Consider the following 15,783-nt stretch of genomic DNA (forward strand, 5'->3'; position numbering starts at 1 on the left):
GCTGACGATACAAAAATGGGAGGTAAGCAATGTGTGAGGAGGACACAAAATCTGCAGAAGGACATCGACAGGCTAAGTGAGTGGGCAAAAATTTGGCAGATGGAGTATAATGTCGAGAAATGTGAGGTCATGCACTTTGGCAGAAAAAAATCAAAGAGTAAGTTATTATTTAAATGGAGAACGTTTGCATAGTGCTGCAGTACAGTGGGACCTGGGGGTACTTGTGCATGAAACACAAAAGGATAGTATGCAGGTACAGCAAGTGATTAGGAAGGCCAATGGTATCTTGGCCTTTATTGCAAAGGGGATGGAGTATAAAAGCAGGAAAGTCTTGCTACAGCTATATAAGGTATTGGTGAGGCCACACCTGGAATACTGCATGCAGTTTTGGTTTCTATATTTATGAAAGGATATACTTGCTTTGGAGGCAGTTCAGAGAATGTTCACTAGGTTGATTTTGGGGATGAGAGGGTTGACTTGTGAGGAAAGGTTGAGTAGGTTGGGCCTCTACTCATTGGAATTCAGAAGAATGAGAGGTGATCTTGTCGAAACATCTAAGATTATGAAACAGTTAATTCAGAGACCATGGTCCAGAACTTAAAGAAGGGTAACTTTGAAGGTATGAGGCGTGAATTGGCTAAGATAGATTGGCGAATGATACTTAAGGGGTTGACTGTGGATGGGCAATGGCAGACATTTAGAGACCGCATGGATGAATTACAACAATTGTACATTCCCTGTCTGGCGTAAAAATAAAAAAGGGAAGGTGGCTCAACCATGGCTATCTAGGGAAATCAGGGATAGTATTAAAGCCAAGGAAGTGGCATACAAATTGGCCAGAAATAGCAGCGAACCTGGGGACTGGGAGAAATTTCGAACTCAGCAGAGGAGGACAAAGGGTTTGATTAGGGCAGGGAAAATGGAGTACGAGAAGAAGCTTGCAGGGAACAGTAAGGCGGATTGCAAAAGTTTCTATAGGTATGTAAAGAGAAAAAGGTTAGTAAAGACAAACGTAGGTCCCCTGCAGTCAGAATCAGGGGAAGTCATAACGGGGAACAAAGAAATGGCAGACCAATTGAACAAGTACTTTGGTTCAGTATTCACTAAGGAGAACACAAACAACCTTCCGGATATAAAAGGGGTCAGAGGGTCTAGTAAGGAGGAGGAACTGAGGGAAATCTTTATTAGTCGGGAAATTGTGTTGGGGAAATTGATGGGATTGAAGGCCGATAAATCCCCAGGGCCTGATGGACTGCATCCCAGAGTAATTAAGGAGGTGGCCTTGGAAATAGCGGATGCATTGACAGTCATTTTCCAACATTCCATTGACTCTGGATCAGTTCCTATCGAGTGGAGGGTAGCCAATGTAACCCCACTTTTTAAAAAAGGAGGGAGAGAGAAAGCAGGGAATTATAGACCGGTCAGCCTGACCTCGGTAGTGGGTAAAATGATGGAATCAATTATTAAGGATGTCATAGCAGCGCATTTGGAAAATGGTGACATGATAGGTCCAAGTCAGCATGGATTTGTGAAAGGGAGATCATGCTTGACAAATCTTCTGGAATTTTTTAAGGATGTTTCCAGTAAAGTGGACAAAGGAGAACCAGTTGATGTGGTATATTTGGACTTTCAGAAGGCTTTCGACAAGGTCCCACACAGGAGATTAATGTGCAAATGGGATTGGGGGTAGTGTGCTGACGTGGATTGAGAACTGGTTATCAGACAGGATGCAAAGAGTAGGAGTAAATGGGTACTTTTCAGAATGGCAGGCAGTGACTAGTGGGGTACCGCAAGGTTCTGTGCTGGGGCCCCAGCTGTTTACATTGTACATTAATGATTTAGACGAGGGGATTAAATGTAGTATCTCCAAATTTGCGGATGACACTAAGTTGGGTGGCAGTGTTAGCTGCGAGGAGGATGCTATGAGGCTGCAGAGTGACTTGGATAGGTTAGGTGAGTGGGCAAATGCGTGGCAGATGAAGTATAATGTGGATAAATGTGAGGTTATCCACTTTGGTGGTAAAAACAGAGACACAGACTATTATCTGAATGGTGACAGATTAGGAAGGGGGAAGGTGCAGAGAGACCTGGGTGTCATGGTACATCAGTCATTGAAGGTTGGCATGCAGGTACAGCAGGCGGTTAAGAAAGAAAATGGCATGTTGGCCTTCATAGCGAGGGGATTTGAGTACAGGGGCAGGGAGGTGTTGCTACAGTTGTATAGGGCCTTGGTGAGGCCACACCTGGAGTATTGTGTACAGTTTTGGTCTCCTAACTTGAGGAAGGGCGTTCTTGCTATTGAGGGAGTGCAGCGAAGATTCACCAGACTGATTCCCGGGATGGTGGGACTGACCTATCAAGAAAGACTGGATCAACTGGGCTTGTATTCACTGGAGTTCAGAAGAGTGAGAGGGGACCTCATAGAAACGTTTAAAATTCTGACGGGTTTGGACAGGTTGGATGCAGGAAGAATGTTCCCAATGTTGGGGAAGTCCAGAACCAGGGGTCACAGTCTAAGGATAAGGGGTAAGCCATTTAGGACCGAGATGAGGAGAAACTTCTTCACCCAGAGAGTGGTGAACCTGTGGAATTCTCTACCACAGAAAGTAGTTGAGGCCAATTCACTAAATATATTCAAAAGGGAGTTAGATGAAGTCCTTACTACTCTGGGGAACAAGGGGTATGGCGAGAAAGCAGGAAGGGGGTACTGAAGTTTCATGTTCAGCCATGAACTCATTGAATGGCGGTGCAGGCTAGAAGGGCTGAATGGCCTGCTCCTGCACCTATTTTCTATGTTTCTATTATGCAGGGGCTTGACAAGGTGGATGCAGAGAGGATGTTTTCACTGATTGGGGAGACTCGAACTAGAGGGAATGATCTTAGAATAAGGGGCCACCCATTTAAAACAGATGAGGAAAAATGTCCTCTGAGGGTTGTAAATCTGTGGAATTCGTTGCCCCAGAGAACTGTGGAAGCTGGGACATTGAATAAATTTAAGACAGAAATCGACAGTTTCTTAAACAATAGGGGGTTATGGGGAGCAGGTGGGGAAGTGGAGCTGAGTCCATGATCAGATCAGCCTTGATCTCATTGAATGGCGGACCAGGCTCGATGGGCCGTATGGCCTAGTCCTGTTCCTATTATATTATGTATCGGTTTGATGTGGCAGTGGATGGGTCACAGTTACGTCATGTTAATAATCCAGAAGTGTCGAGTTTGCAATGCAGCGGTGTCTGCTATGGTTTGTCTTTGATGTCATAGTTGTATTAAAAAGGTTTAGGGGTACCCAAAGCTCAGGCCATTCTTTCACATACACTCACTTACATCTTTACTTGACATTACATCTTTGACTGTTAACTGGCACAGTATCTGGGGAAAGCACCCAGTCTCTGTGCACATCTGAGGATAGTCCACTACACGTCCATCTTCAGTAGATATTTAATGTTGAGTAATTCAAAGCTAAGTGGCTGATTGCTATAACTGAAAGTGAAAACCTTTTTTTTTCTAGCTACAGTTGCTTCAACTAATCGAGGAGGGGATGGTCCTCACAAATGTCTGCTCTCTGCACGCATTAGCGGTATTCAAAAGCAATCCACACAATCGGTGCTGCAAAATAGGTCTGTTTCTGTGAAGACCCCATGCAGAGGTAGATGTTCCACTTATACATTGTGTTCTTGCACATAATTTAATGTTTTAATTTTTTTAAACTTTGCTGAGACTACAAATGTACTGTGTGCGATATCTGTCCTAATAAAATTTCTGAATAAAACAAATCTGTTTTTTAAGCTATCAAATGGTGACGCAACTCACGATACTTTAGTCGTTTTCCTGGGGGTGTATTTATGTTGTGGAAATGACATTAGTCCACTTACTGTTCGCTTTGTTACTGGAAAGGTTCTGGAATAACCCTAATCAGCTATAATGACTTCATATTCTCTGAGACAGTTATATGTGACCATAATCTGACAATTCATGAAACAGGAGCTCAGCAGATGACTTAGCCTGCGAGTAGTTGAACATAAAGCACAGTCCAGGATTTAAACTGTGGCTTTCCTAATCTGACATGGTTGATATTAACATGGACAGTGATGAGGTTGATCCAATTTGTTTACAATAGGGTGGGGATGGGAGGGGAAATGTCTGTCTTGCGCGCACACACATTTTGAACTTTCTGCCACCAACACTTCTGTAACATCCCAAGCCTGAAGGAATGATGAAACCTGATTCCTGCTTCCTTCCCCTCCCTGGCCTCAATCCAGCAGGGAGCAGATTTTCCCAAAGGTTTGAAGAACTAAGATAGGTTGATTTTTCACACGAAGGAAAGCAGAAACTGCAGGTTGGGTAAGGTATTGTGGGCTGGATTTGGTTTATGGGTTGTGTCTGAACAGTATGTTTCTGTTTAATCTAGCTTGGTTTAATAGTTGCATAAAATCAATGTTGTATTAAAAGAAGCCTGTTAGTCATTGTAGGGTCAGTTATATTGTAATACTATGGGTACCAATTTGGTACCTATAATATGCATTCATAGCCAGCAACCTGGTTTATGCTATCTGGCTGTAATTTGGGCTATCTGATCTCAGAGTAAGTTCTCTATATGCTCTGCTCTTGGCTGTTAAATTTGAACTCTTTTGGATGTCGGGACACTGACTATTTGTAAGCCAGATTCACAACACTAGACATGTCCTCCATGCCATGTTAAAACCAAAGTTGTGTGACACTGCCTTTTCCTTGGAGTGAGGCGGGGGGCTTGAACTACTCCTCCCATTATCCAGTTGGGAACAAAACTTTTTTTATTGCTACTCGCAGTGTGACTGCATCCTGAAAGGATCAATCTGCACCTTCAAATTTCACGAGTTTCTTTAAAAGGCGGTTACCTTACCAAACCATGCCTATAAAGAATTGTTTCAAAATGTTTTCTATTTCCTGCTTAGTGTCCATTGTATACTTGCAGTGAACTAATGAATACTAAAGGCACTTTGGTCACAAATCGTTATTACTGGTCACATCAAGTAACTTTAAATATATCTATAAAATGTGAAGGTGTTTCTAATATGGTACTTTAACAGAGGATTTCTGATTTGTTACTGATATTTTTTAAAATGTAATGTGTAGAATTTTTAAAAATAATTCCAACTAATATTTGCAAATTTTAACTTGGGGGAAAAAAAAACAGGAGCATTCAGAAATGTCACCATTCCGTCAAGTCAAATCCTTCCTGGATCATCATCAAGGTCTGCAAGACAACTGAGCACTGCACAAAAGTTGAAAGGTAACTGAAATTTTATAATTTTCCATTTGATTGATTCAGTGGTTAGACATGGTCGTGACAAGATAATTCTGTACTTCATCCCAAAGAGATTTTGTTTTGTTTGGGTGGAATTGAATAAGTTTGTGTTCATGGATGCCACCATATGAACTAGATGTGTGAGACCTCGAAGTGTAGTCACTGTTGTATAGTAGGCCAATGTGACAGCCAATTTGCACAGAGCATGGTCTTGCAAACAGCAATATGAGACATGACCAGATAATCTGTTTTAATGGATGTTGTGTGAAGGATAAGTACTGGCTAGGACACCTGTAGAACAACCCTACTACTCTTCAATTAATGCCACAAGATCTTTTACGTCCATCTGAGGGGGCAGACCGTTTAATCTCTGATCTGAAAGATGGCACCTCTGACAGTACAACACTTCCTCAGTTCTGCACTGAAATGTCAACCTGTGCTTATCTGCTCATGTTTGAGTGGCACTTTAACCCCTGCCTTTCTGCCTCGGGCGAGACTGCTATCACTGAGCCATGACTGACACTCGAGACTAAACTTTAGGCCAATGGGGAGGAAATTTGGGAATTCTCCTCCAATGGCAACGAAGGCAAGGAGACTGCAGCCACTTGCATTGGCACAAGCAATTTTGTGTGGTACAGACTCTGAGATTGTTGCATAAATGTAGCCCAATTTGGAATTGGGGCTTTGCTGAAAATTCAGTTTGGGCCTTGACACTTCGATTTATGCTATACAATATTAACTTTGTGATTTGTGTACAAGGACACCCACATCCCTTCAGTTTCTAGTCTCACGGCATTAAGAAAAGCCTAACCCGCTAAGATTTCCAGCATTTTCTGTTTTTATATTCAGAAAATATTGTCTGTCTCTGATCCAAATCCAAACCTTGCATTTTCCCTGTCTTGAACACCCTCTACCATAGTTCTTCCCACTCTCTCTTCATCTGTCTTGAGTGCCTTTTAACTTCCTGCTCTCATCTGCACAACTTACTGCGTCTCCTACATTACAACAGTGACTACATTTCAAAAGCACTTCATTTATTGTAAAGTGCTTTGAGCCATCTGAAGTTATGAAAGGTGCTATATAAATGCAAGCTTTTCTTCTAATTTTGTGCCATTTTAGATATACAACTCTCTTTCTTAATCCAAATCATTAATTTATGAAGTAAAAAGCTGAGGCCCCAGTACAGAATCCTGAGGAACACCACTTGCCTTATTGGCAGGATGTGACGCTATTCCTTGTACCCCAATTTGAATTTCCTACCTCCCAACCAAATGCTAACCCATGTCACAGGGTTACCTTCAATTCCATGAGCTTTTAATTTTGCTACGGTCTCGAATACAACAAAAACAACTTGCATTTTTATTGCACCTTTTTAATGTTGTAAAACTCTCCAAGGAAATATTAGGACAGGTGACTAAAAGAGTGGTCGAAGAGGTAGGTTTTAAGGAGTGTCTTAAAGGAGGATAGAGGTGGAGGTGTTTTGGAAGGGAATTCCAGAGCTTGGGCCTCGGCAGCTAAAAGCATAGCCGCCAATGGTGGAGCAATTAAAATCGGGACGCGCAAGAGGCCAGAATTGGAGGAATTGCAGAGATTTGAGGGTAATAGGGCTGGAGGAGGTTGGAGAAACAGGGCGGGGCGAGGCCATGGATGGATTTGAAAACCAAGATGAGAACTTTAAAATTGAGGCATTGTTGGACTGGGAGTCAATGTAGGTCAGCGAGCACAGGGTTGATTGGTGAATGGGACTTCGTGCAAGTTCGGATACGGGCAGCAGAGTTTTCGATGAGCAAGTTTATGTAGGGTGGAAGATAGGAGGCTAGCCAGAAGAGCATTAGAATAATCAAGTCTCGAGGTGTAACGGGCATTGAGGGTTGCTGAAGCAGGGATGGAGTTGGGCAGTGTTAGAAATAGCCAAGTTTACAGCTATTTCTGGTCACTTTAAATAATCAGAATCGAGTGCAAACCAATATGGTAGGTATATTGTATTAAATCAGAGTTTAAGACGGAATATAACACACTAGTTATACAGCAAAAACATACGACAGTAACAGATGGTTAATACTGATCTCAATCAGACAAACGGCTGGCAGACGTGAGCAGTTCTCTGGCTTGCAGTCTTTCTCTTTGTCTCGAGTTTCCTTTGGTAAAGCATGGGATCACTGAGCGTTCGACCAGCCCAACTTCTTTTTCACTCTTCCCCTCACACAGTTTGTGGTAACCTTGGGAAGGCTACATTTATTTCCTTTTTTAGGGGTGGGCATGATATGGGATATTGATGAGACCTTTTTGGCCTATAGAGGTCCCCCTAAAAACATAATATCCAATAAGGCTTCTAGTTTTTTGTCTCGATTCTTGTGTCAAGAAGCCGCCCTAAAAATGTCTTTCGATTTTGGCCACATGTCTGTCTTGTTTGTACTTCCCCAGGGCTGTTCTTTGAAATTCGTATCTTATCTTTTTTGTCCGTATCCTACCTTTGATGCCATGCGGCCAAACCAGAAAACTGCTCACTTCAGAGTGTTGCCTCCTTTATGACATAGCAAATGTTTCTTAATTCTCACAACTTCCATCCATTCTAAGTTTTTCTATAACCGATTGTTTTAAAGATACATAAACAAAGTTGAAGTCTTAACTTGAAAACAACAGATAATGGTTGTCATAGTGCAGAATGCTTATAACATCTCAGCAGGGAACCAAAACATTAGCATTTCCAAGCATCTAATACCATTCTGAGGAAACATTTCGGCTCCAGTTCAAAACAACGATTTAAATACAGTATCCTTCGTGTCAGTTTTATACATTTTGAACCCCTGATTTCTGACAGCAGTGTTGCGACTGTGGAATTAAGCAGTCTTGGTGATTGAGTGCATATTGGTCTGAAGCTCGTCTCTAGGTTAAATTCAACACCAAGGTTTTGAATTGTCTGCTTCAGCCTCAGATAATTGCCAGGGAGACCGATGAATCGATGGCTAGGGAACGGAGTTTGTGATGGGGATCAAGCAAGGAAGTTGCAGTAAACCTTTATAAAGCACTAGTTATGCATCAGTAGCTAGGGAATGGGGTTTGTGGTAGAGACCAAGCAAGGAAGTTGTAGTAAACCTTTATAAATCACTGATTAGACCTCAGTTGGAGTATTGTGTTCAATTCTATGCACCACACTTTAGGAAGGATATCAAGGCCTTGGAGAGGATGCAGATTTCTCAGAATTATACCTGGGATGAGGGAACTGAGGTGATACGAGAGAAGCTGAGATTGTTATCCTTGGAACAAAGAAAGTTAAATGGTGATTTAATAGAAGTGTTAAACATGTTAAAGTATTTTGATAGAATAATTAAGGAAAAACTACTGCTGGCAGGAGGGTCGATAACCAAAGGGCACATGAAGGTAATTGGCAAAATAATCAAGGGAGATGAGATTATTTAACGCAGTGAGTTGTGATCTGGAATGCACTTCCTGTGGAAGCAGATTGAATAGTAACTTGGAAAAGTTTACAAGGCTATGGGGAAAGAGCAGGGGAGTGGGGTTAATTGGATAGCTTGTTCAAAGATTCAACACAGGTACGATTGGCTGAATGGCCTCTTGTGTTGTGATTCTATGATCTCTTATGTGGAACCATATCAAATTTCTCTGGAAATTCATATAGCCAACAACAATGAACTGTCTACCATGTTGCTGAGTTCTTCAAAACAATCAAAATTAGTTTGACATGACCAACCCTTCTCAAATCTATGCTGACACACTTTGATCAGTTCATCCTTGTCCAAGTGCTTAGTCACTCTGTCTCTAATGGACTAATGGGATTGTTGCGCTAATGGTGCTTATTGGCTAGTCAACGGTATCTTAGGCAGTCCCTCGGAGTTGAGGATGACTTGCTTCCACAGTTCTCGGGTGACGAATGAGACCAATGCGGGATCGACAGTCTCTGTCACAAGTGAGACATGCGTTTGAAGGGACAGGTGGGTGGGGTGCTTGGGTCGTCGTGCATTCTTTACGCTGTTTGTGCTTTGCTTCCGCATGCTCAGACGAAGAGACTTTGTGTTCAGCGCCTTCCTGGATGCTTCTCCGCTTTGAGCGATCTTGGGCCAGGGATTCCCAGGTGTCAGTGGGGATGTTGCGCTTTTTCAAGGAAGCTTTGAGGGTGTCTTTGAAGTGTTTCCTCTGCCCACCTGGGACACTCTTGCCATGTTGGAGCTCTGAGTAGAGCGCTTGTTTCGGGAGTCTATTATCAGGCATGCGAACGATGTGGCCCGTCCATAGGAGCTGAAGGAGTGGTCAATATCTCGATGCTGGGGATCTTGGCCTGAGCGAGAACACTGACGTTGGTGTATCTGTCCTGCCAATGGATTTGCAGGATCTTGCGGAGGCAGCATTGGTGGTACTTCTCCAGTGCTTTGAGGTGCCTGATGTACATATTTCATGTGTCTGAAGCATATAGGAAGGCGGGTATCACTACTCCTCTGTAGACCATGAGCTTGGTGCTGGGTTTGAGGTTCTGGTCTTCAAACACTCTCTTCTTCAGGCGACCGAAGGCTGCACTGGCACACTGAAGGCAATGTTGGACTTCGTCATCGATGCCTGCCCTTGTTGACAGGCTCCCAAGGTATGGAAAATGGTCCACGTTGTCCAAGGCCTCGTCATGGATTTTGATAATCGGGGGGCAGTACTGTGTGGTGGGGGCAGATTGGTAGAGAACCTGTGTCTTGCGGATGTTTAATGTAAGGGCCCATACTGTCGTACTCTTCGGTAAAGGTGTTGACGATGGTTTGGGGTTCGACCTCTGTGCACAAACGCAAGCATCATCTGCATACTGTAATTCAATGACTGAGGATGGGACGGCCTTGGATCTGGACTGGAAACGACGGAGGTTGAACAATTTCCCGTTTGTTCTGTAGATTTAACTATCATCATCATAGGCAGTCCCTCTGAATCGAGGAAGACTTGCTTCCACTCTGAACAGCCCAATACGAGAACCACAGTCCCTGTCAACATACATATATATATAAATATACATTTAACTGTACATAGCAGTGCACGGACCCCTTTGAAATAATCTGCATAGGATGTGGTAGCTATTGCACTCATACCAAATAGAACTTCATGGTGGCTCCAAATAGTAGTAATAGTCCACAAAAGCTGACCTATTACCTATTGCCTGAACTTAATAGCAAATGAGACTGCGTTCAGCTGAGCCTGTGGTCTTGCATTTTGGATAAGTAAGTTCAAGATATTACTAGAAAAGTACTTACGATGCATGGAGTGTTGCCAAATGGAAGGCGGATTACTTTTGACTTAATTATAGTTGTCATTCTCCAAATAAGGTTGGGTTACATACAGAATTCACCCTCCCTGCCCATATAGACTCGTTCGTGAGGTTTAACTGGGTGTGAGATGTTTTTCTTAAGATGTTAGGTGTGTCCACATTTATTTCAGCGGTACTGTCATAGGGTGACTATATAATTAATTTATTGTAAGGGTTTTTATACTTTCTGCTTTGAGATGTTAAATTTTTGATGTATTGAATGTTAAAATTCTCAAGGTTGCAGATTTCTTCAATTAGTATGTATTAGTCGAATATCTAAAAGGTGTAATTGTGTCTCTTAATCCTTGGGCTAAGATGTTGTCTTTGTCTGAGGATAAATGACTCAGCAAGGAGGGGAATGGACCATTGAAGTTGTACTGAGGAATCATTCCTATGATTCTTTCTCTGAAACTCTGGGCAAGTGACCTTGCTGATTTTTATCTGCCTCCCCAACATGGACCAGTATATGGTTACTAATTTTCACTTGAAGATGACTACAGCATTTGGAGGCAAGTAATGAAGTATTTGATATACTTTCTTTTGGCTTCTTCATCGTTTATATAGTTGATTTTATTCCTGTAGCAATGGCATTGTGATGGAAGGTGATATTTTTGGATCTGAAAGTGTAGAATCTGAATAGTTTTGAGCATCGCAGGTGGAGAGTACTTTTTTCTAAAATGCATTAAATATTTTTTTTTGTGGCCTTATCCACGAGAATCAGTCCAGTTTAGTCATGATTTTTAAGCTTCATTGTTTTGCTGTCTTGATGTTTAGAAGATATTATAATTGTAATTGGCAATTAGCAAGAGTACATACAAGTCCTGATGAAAGATCATTGACCTGAAACATTAACTCTGATTCTCTCCCTGCAGTTGCTGCCTGACCTGCTCAGCATTTTCAGTATTTTGTTTTGTCAAATTTACAGCATCTGCAATATTTTACTTTTGTATATTATATATAAGTAGTTACAGTTGGCGAACTCACCTATGACATTGCAAGTGAGTTATGATCATGGCTTAGTGTTATTTTATATTGTATCTATAACTCAATCATGTATTGAGTTCTTAATATACTTTAAGGAGCTTAAATTAAAATTGCTCTGATATTCAGGCTATGGAGTAATTCTGGTGGAGTAATTCTGCTGACTGAAACTTGCTATATTGCTGCTTTCTCTGCTGTTCGTTCTGATTTTAAATTGTGAGATCACCTGAAGTTATAGAAGTTCTTTTATTTTGCCGTGCATGGAATTCAGTGTGGTTGTTTGGCAACATTCTTGTATCATGGCGACCTTTGATTTTTAGTTTTAACTGACTTAGGGAGCAACTTTTTAAATCTGCAAAACTTAAACTTTCTGACCATTTTATAATTCTACTTAATTTGAGATAGTATTTCAATCAAATTTGATGACAAAAACTTGTAGATGCTGGAAATCTGAAGAAAAAGGTCCTTCATAAAGAGAAAGTACATGTTAATATTTTGGGCAACACCCCAAACATGTATTTTCTCTGAACAAATGTGGTTGGGTTTGTATTTCCAGCGTTCTACTTCACATTGTTTCAGAATGCCAGGATCCATATCCATTTCTGTGAAAGGTACATTGTGCTAACTTCCTTGATAGATAATCAGCAATGTCTGTGCCCCAGCAAGTAATACAATTAGTGAGTTAAATTTTGAGTGCTGAACACAGCTCAGGAACGCATAAGTTTCATCACCCAGGTATGTTGAGATCAATGCAAAATAATCTTGTCTATTACTACCTATTACTGAACTTGAAGAAAGTTGCAAGTTTGTTGTGGTGTCTCCCGGGAATCAGTGTTGGGATCACTACCCCTGTTGATATATATTAATGACTTGAACTTGGGTATAGAGGGCATAAAAATTTTCAGATGACACAAAACTTGTCAATGTGGTAAACAATGAGGAGGATAGTAACAGACTTCAGGAGGACATAGACAGACTGGTGAAATGGGCAGATGCATGGCAGATGAGATTTAATGCAGAAAAGGATGATGTGATTTTGGAAGGAAGAACATGGGAGAGGCAATATAAACAAATGGTACAATAAAATGCTCATGTTTTTATAACAATCTGCTGAACATTTATGGGGGTTCCCCATACGCAAATCTTTGAAAGTGGCAGGACAAGATGACAAGGCTGTTAATGCATACAGTATCATTGGCTTCATAAATGAGAGGCATTGGGCTTGATTTTCAGTTTCTCTATTTTCAGGGCAAAAACAGAGGCGGGGTTGGAAAATTACCACCTAGTTAGTGTTACCGATTAATTAAGTTTTGGCATTTGGGGTCTGCGTGGGGCGCAGCGCAAAGGGGAAGCGCTGCATTTTTGCCGCGCAAAAACGGGATCCTCGCCAACTTTAGTGTGGGGCCGGGAGCACTCTGAGCTGCCTTGGGAGGGGGAAAAAATGTTTTTTAAATATATTCAAAAAACATTGCCAACGCCCGTACCTCAAAAATCGTTGCAAAAATATAAATAAAGAAAATCGTTAACTTACCGTTTTTTCAGTTTATTCAACTTACTGCCGTCGGCAGGGCTGGACCACTGTGTTTTCCCTGGCGGTCATCGAGGTGCGGCATACGGGTTGGGTGAGTCTTGAAACTCAGACAGTGGCGCAATGCGAGCCATTGCACATCCGGCGGTGCTCCGAAGTGCCACCACAAAAACCGAACCGAGGATCGCGACTGGACGAAAAACAGCTGAGTACCCCGGTTTTCGCTGCGGAGGGCGAAAACCTGGTCGCAAACCACCCGAAAATCCAGCCGATAGAGTACAAAGATTAGGATGTTGTGCTAAACCTGCACAAATCACTGGTTAGGCTTCAGTTGGTGCATTGTGTCCAGTTCTGGACACCGCACTTTAAGGATTGGAGACAATGTGGAGCAGATTTTCCAGAATGGTCCCAGGGATGAGAAAATTCAATATGTGGAGACACTAGAGAAGCTGAGGTTGTTCACCTTAGAGCTCAAAAGGGTAATGAAAGATTTAATCGAGGTGTTCAAAGTTATGGGTCCTGATAGAGAAGAGAAGTGAGACTAATTGGATAGCTTTTTTAAAGAGTCAACACAGGCATGATTGACTGAATGGCTTCGTGCTGTATGATTCTATGATATGCTGCTTCAAATGATTTGCTTTTGAACTAATGAGGTTGCCTTTTGAAAACTGGAGTGAAAGATTACTTAGAATTGAAAGTACTTTGTGAAGATTTTTGAATATTATGATATATACGACACAAAGCATCCATAGTTGAATTTTGTTTTGAATTGATGTGCGAGAGGGGGGAATAGGATGTTCTTCAAAGGCTATGTATGTACAAATATATCCAGTAGCAAATCTCAAAGCACTGAATCTGAGCTAACAAAATAGTCGGGTAATTGCATACTGCCGGAAGTCGCATCTGACCAAAAGTTTTTTTTTAAACCTGGCTTTTCGGAAACCTTCAACCTGCAAAAATCATAAATGCAGGAAAAAAAAATGTTCTCTGCTCTAATGTTTTTATAACAATCTGCTGAACATTTATTGAGAGCAAGTTTTTGGAGGAACATTGAGGCTTACAAATAAAAAGCATAGCATTGCTTATCAAGAGTGCAAATTGCTGACAAAAAATGTGTGCACAAAATGGGATATAAGCAAAGAATAGTAAATCTCCAAAAGCTGAAGGAGAGCGAGGTATATATTTTCTCAAATGGAAAGACTCCATAGAATAGAATGTAAAATAAGTCTTGTACAAGGAATAACAGTATTGAAGGTATATTTCCGAACAACATTACAGATGTCTATATTCCCAACATTAAGAGGAAAACTAAGCGAAACTGTATGCCATGTTGGTCTGGATCCTTTAAAAGTTGACTGCCGAGTTAACCAGTTAACTTTCATTAATTTTCTGATAATTTGGGATCTCTTGGGGGATTCTAGAATTTGGTAACTAAAATTGTACAAAACTAAATAGGATTTAAATGCCCCATATTTTACAAGAAAGTAAAGGTTCCATTCTAAATTCTCCAACACCAGTGATAGCGGAGCGTTGCACAAAAAAATAAATGGGCAGGCGATAGTTTTTATTGCCAGCGCAAAACCGCTGCCGAATTTTACGAAATGGTGCTAAAAAATTTTAGCGGCAAAATAAAAAAATCACTTTCAGTTTCGCCATGATGGTAAAATGGGGGTAAATCTGCTGAATTTCTAACCCCCTGTGGAAGAATAGTCTGAAGTACAGAACCAAATACCCCTCTTAACTGCAGTGAACTGTTCTTTGTACAAATATGTACTGTATACTTCCCCTCATGCTAGAGAATATTGTGCAGAATTCCTTATTGTAATTATTTCCTACCCTTCAGTGGAAAAAGTGACAGCAAGCCTGTCCCCATTCGGAATCAGACCCCAAACATAACCAAAAGACTGAAAAAAGATGTTAATCTTGTCCTATATTAGCAGCCACAAGGATTGAGGAGGTGGATTCTTCAGCGTTCTTGTAAGAGTGCATGAACTATTTTTGGAGTATTTTTAAAATCATGTGTTCCTTTTTATTTAAACAGTTATTGTTATTCTCCAAATTGCGAATAAGCAAAATGGAGCCAGCTATGAGGTCTGTTTGGCATATTTAATTATTGTACATCTGTTTGCAATCTGGGTTTGAATTCCAACTGAAAGGGACACGTTTCCCATCTCTACAATCTATATGGGTCCTCTGTGAAATCCCTCCAATCAATTCTAGGTGACTTTGCACAAGCTCTTGGGGAACTGGCTAAATTAGCAAAATCAAAAATCAAACCAGCAAAACTGGTACACAAAACAGGAAAATGCCAGGCCTGTGACGTACGCAATGCTGAAGTGGCAAGAGCTGTCTGCATCTGGAGCTGCTTGATGCTGAATGCCCAAAATGAAATTGTTCCATTGCTTCAGCAATAATATATACTTGGAATTTATGTAGATTTGCCAGTAAAAATCCAGTGGATTTTCGTGTGTTTTTTTTACTGCCGTGCGGTTTCTATTACTGTAATGGCTGAATTCTGCAAACAAATTGACATTGCTGTCAGTAGTCACCCACTTCCAGTGTTTTGTCCAAATTGCCATTTGAGGTTTTTGTTTGGATTCGTGTAACATGTCCTTCCTTTTGACACTGCTAAGGAGTGAAGAAAATGCTTGTTTTCTTTAGTTTTACCAAGATCAAAGCGAGATAGGGGAGCGG

General features: G+C 41.3%; 1 protein-coding gene across 2 annotated transcripts in view; it reads left to right on the forward strand.

The window, feature by feature from the left end:
* The window catches only part of mtus1b (microtubule associated tumor suppressor 1b), a 293,810-nt gene that overhangs the window by 112,744 nt on the left and 165,283 nt on the right, over positions 1–15,783 (forward strand). For both annotated transcript variants that reach the window (XM_070869726.1, XM_070869736.1), the window contains 2 exons: positions 3,509–3,646; positions 5,174–5,269. In XM_070869726.1, coding sequence (XP_070725827.1) covers positions 3,509–3,646; positions 5,174–5,269 — 234 coding nt within the window. The remainder of the gene's footprint in view (positions 1–3,508; positions 3,647–5,173; positions 5,270–15,783) is intronic.

This window comes from Pristiophorus japonicus, chromosome 2 (assembly GCF_044704955.1).
Source record: "Pristiophorus japonicus isolate sPriJap1 chromosome 2, sPriJap1.hap1, whole genome shotgun sequence".
NCBI classification, from domain to species: domain Eukaryota; kingdom Metazoa; phylum Chordata; class Chondrichthyes; family Pristiophoridae; genus Pristiophorus; species Pristiophorus japonicus.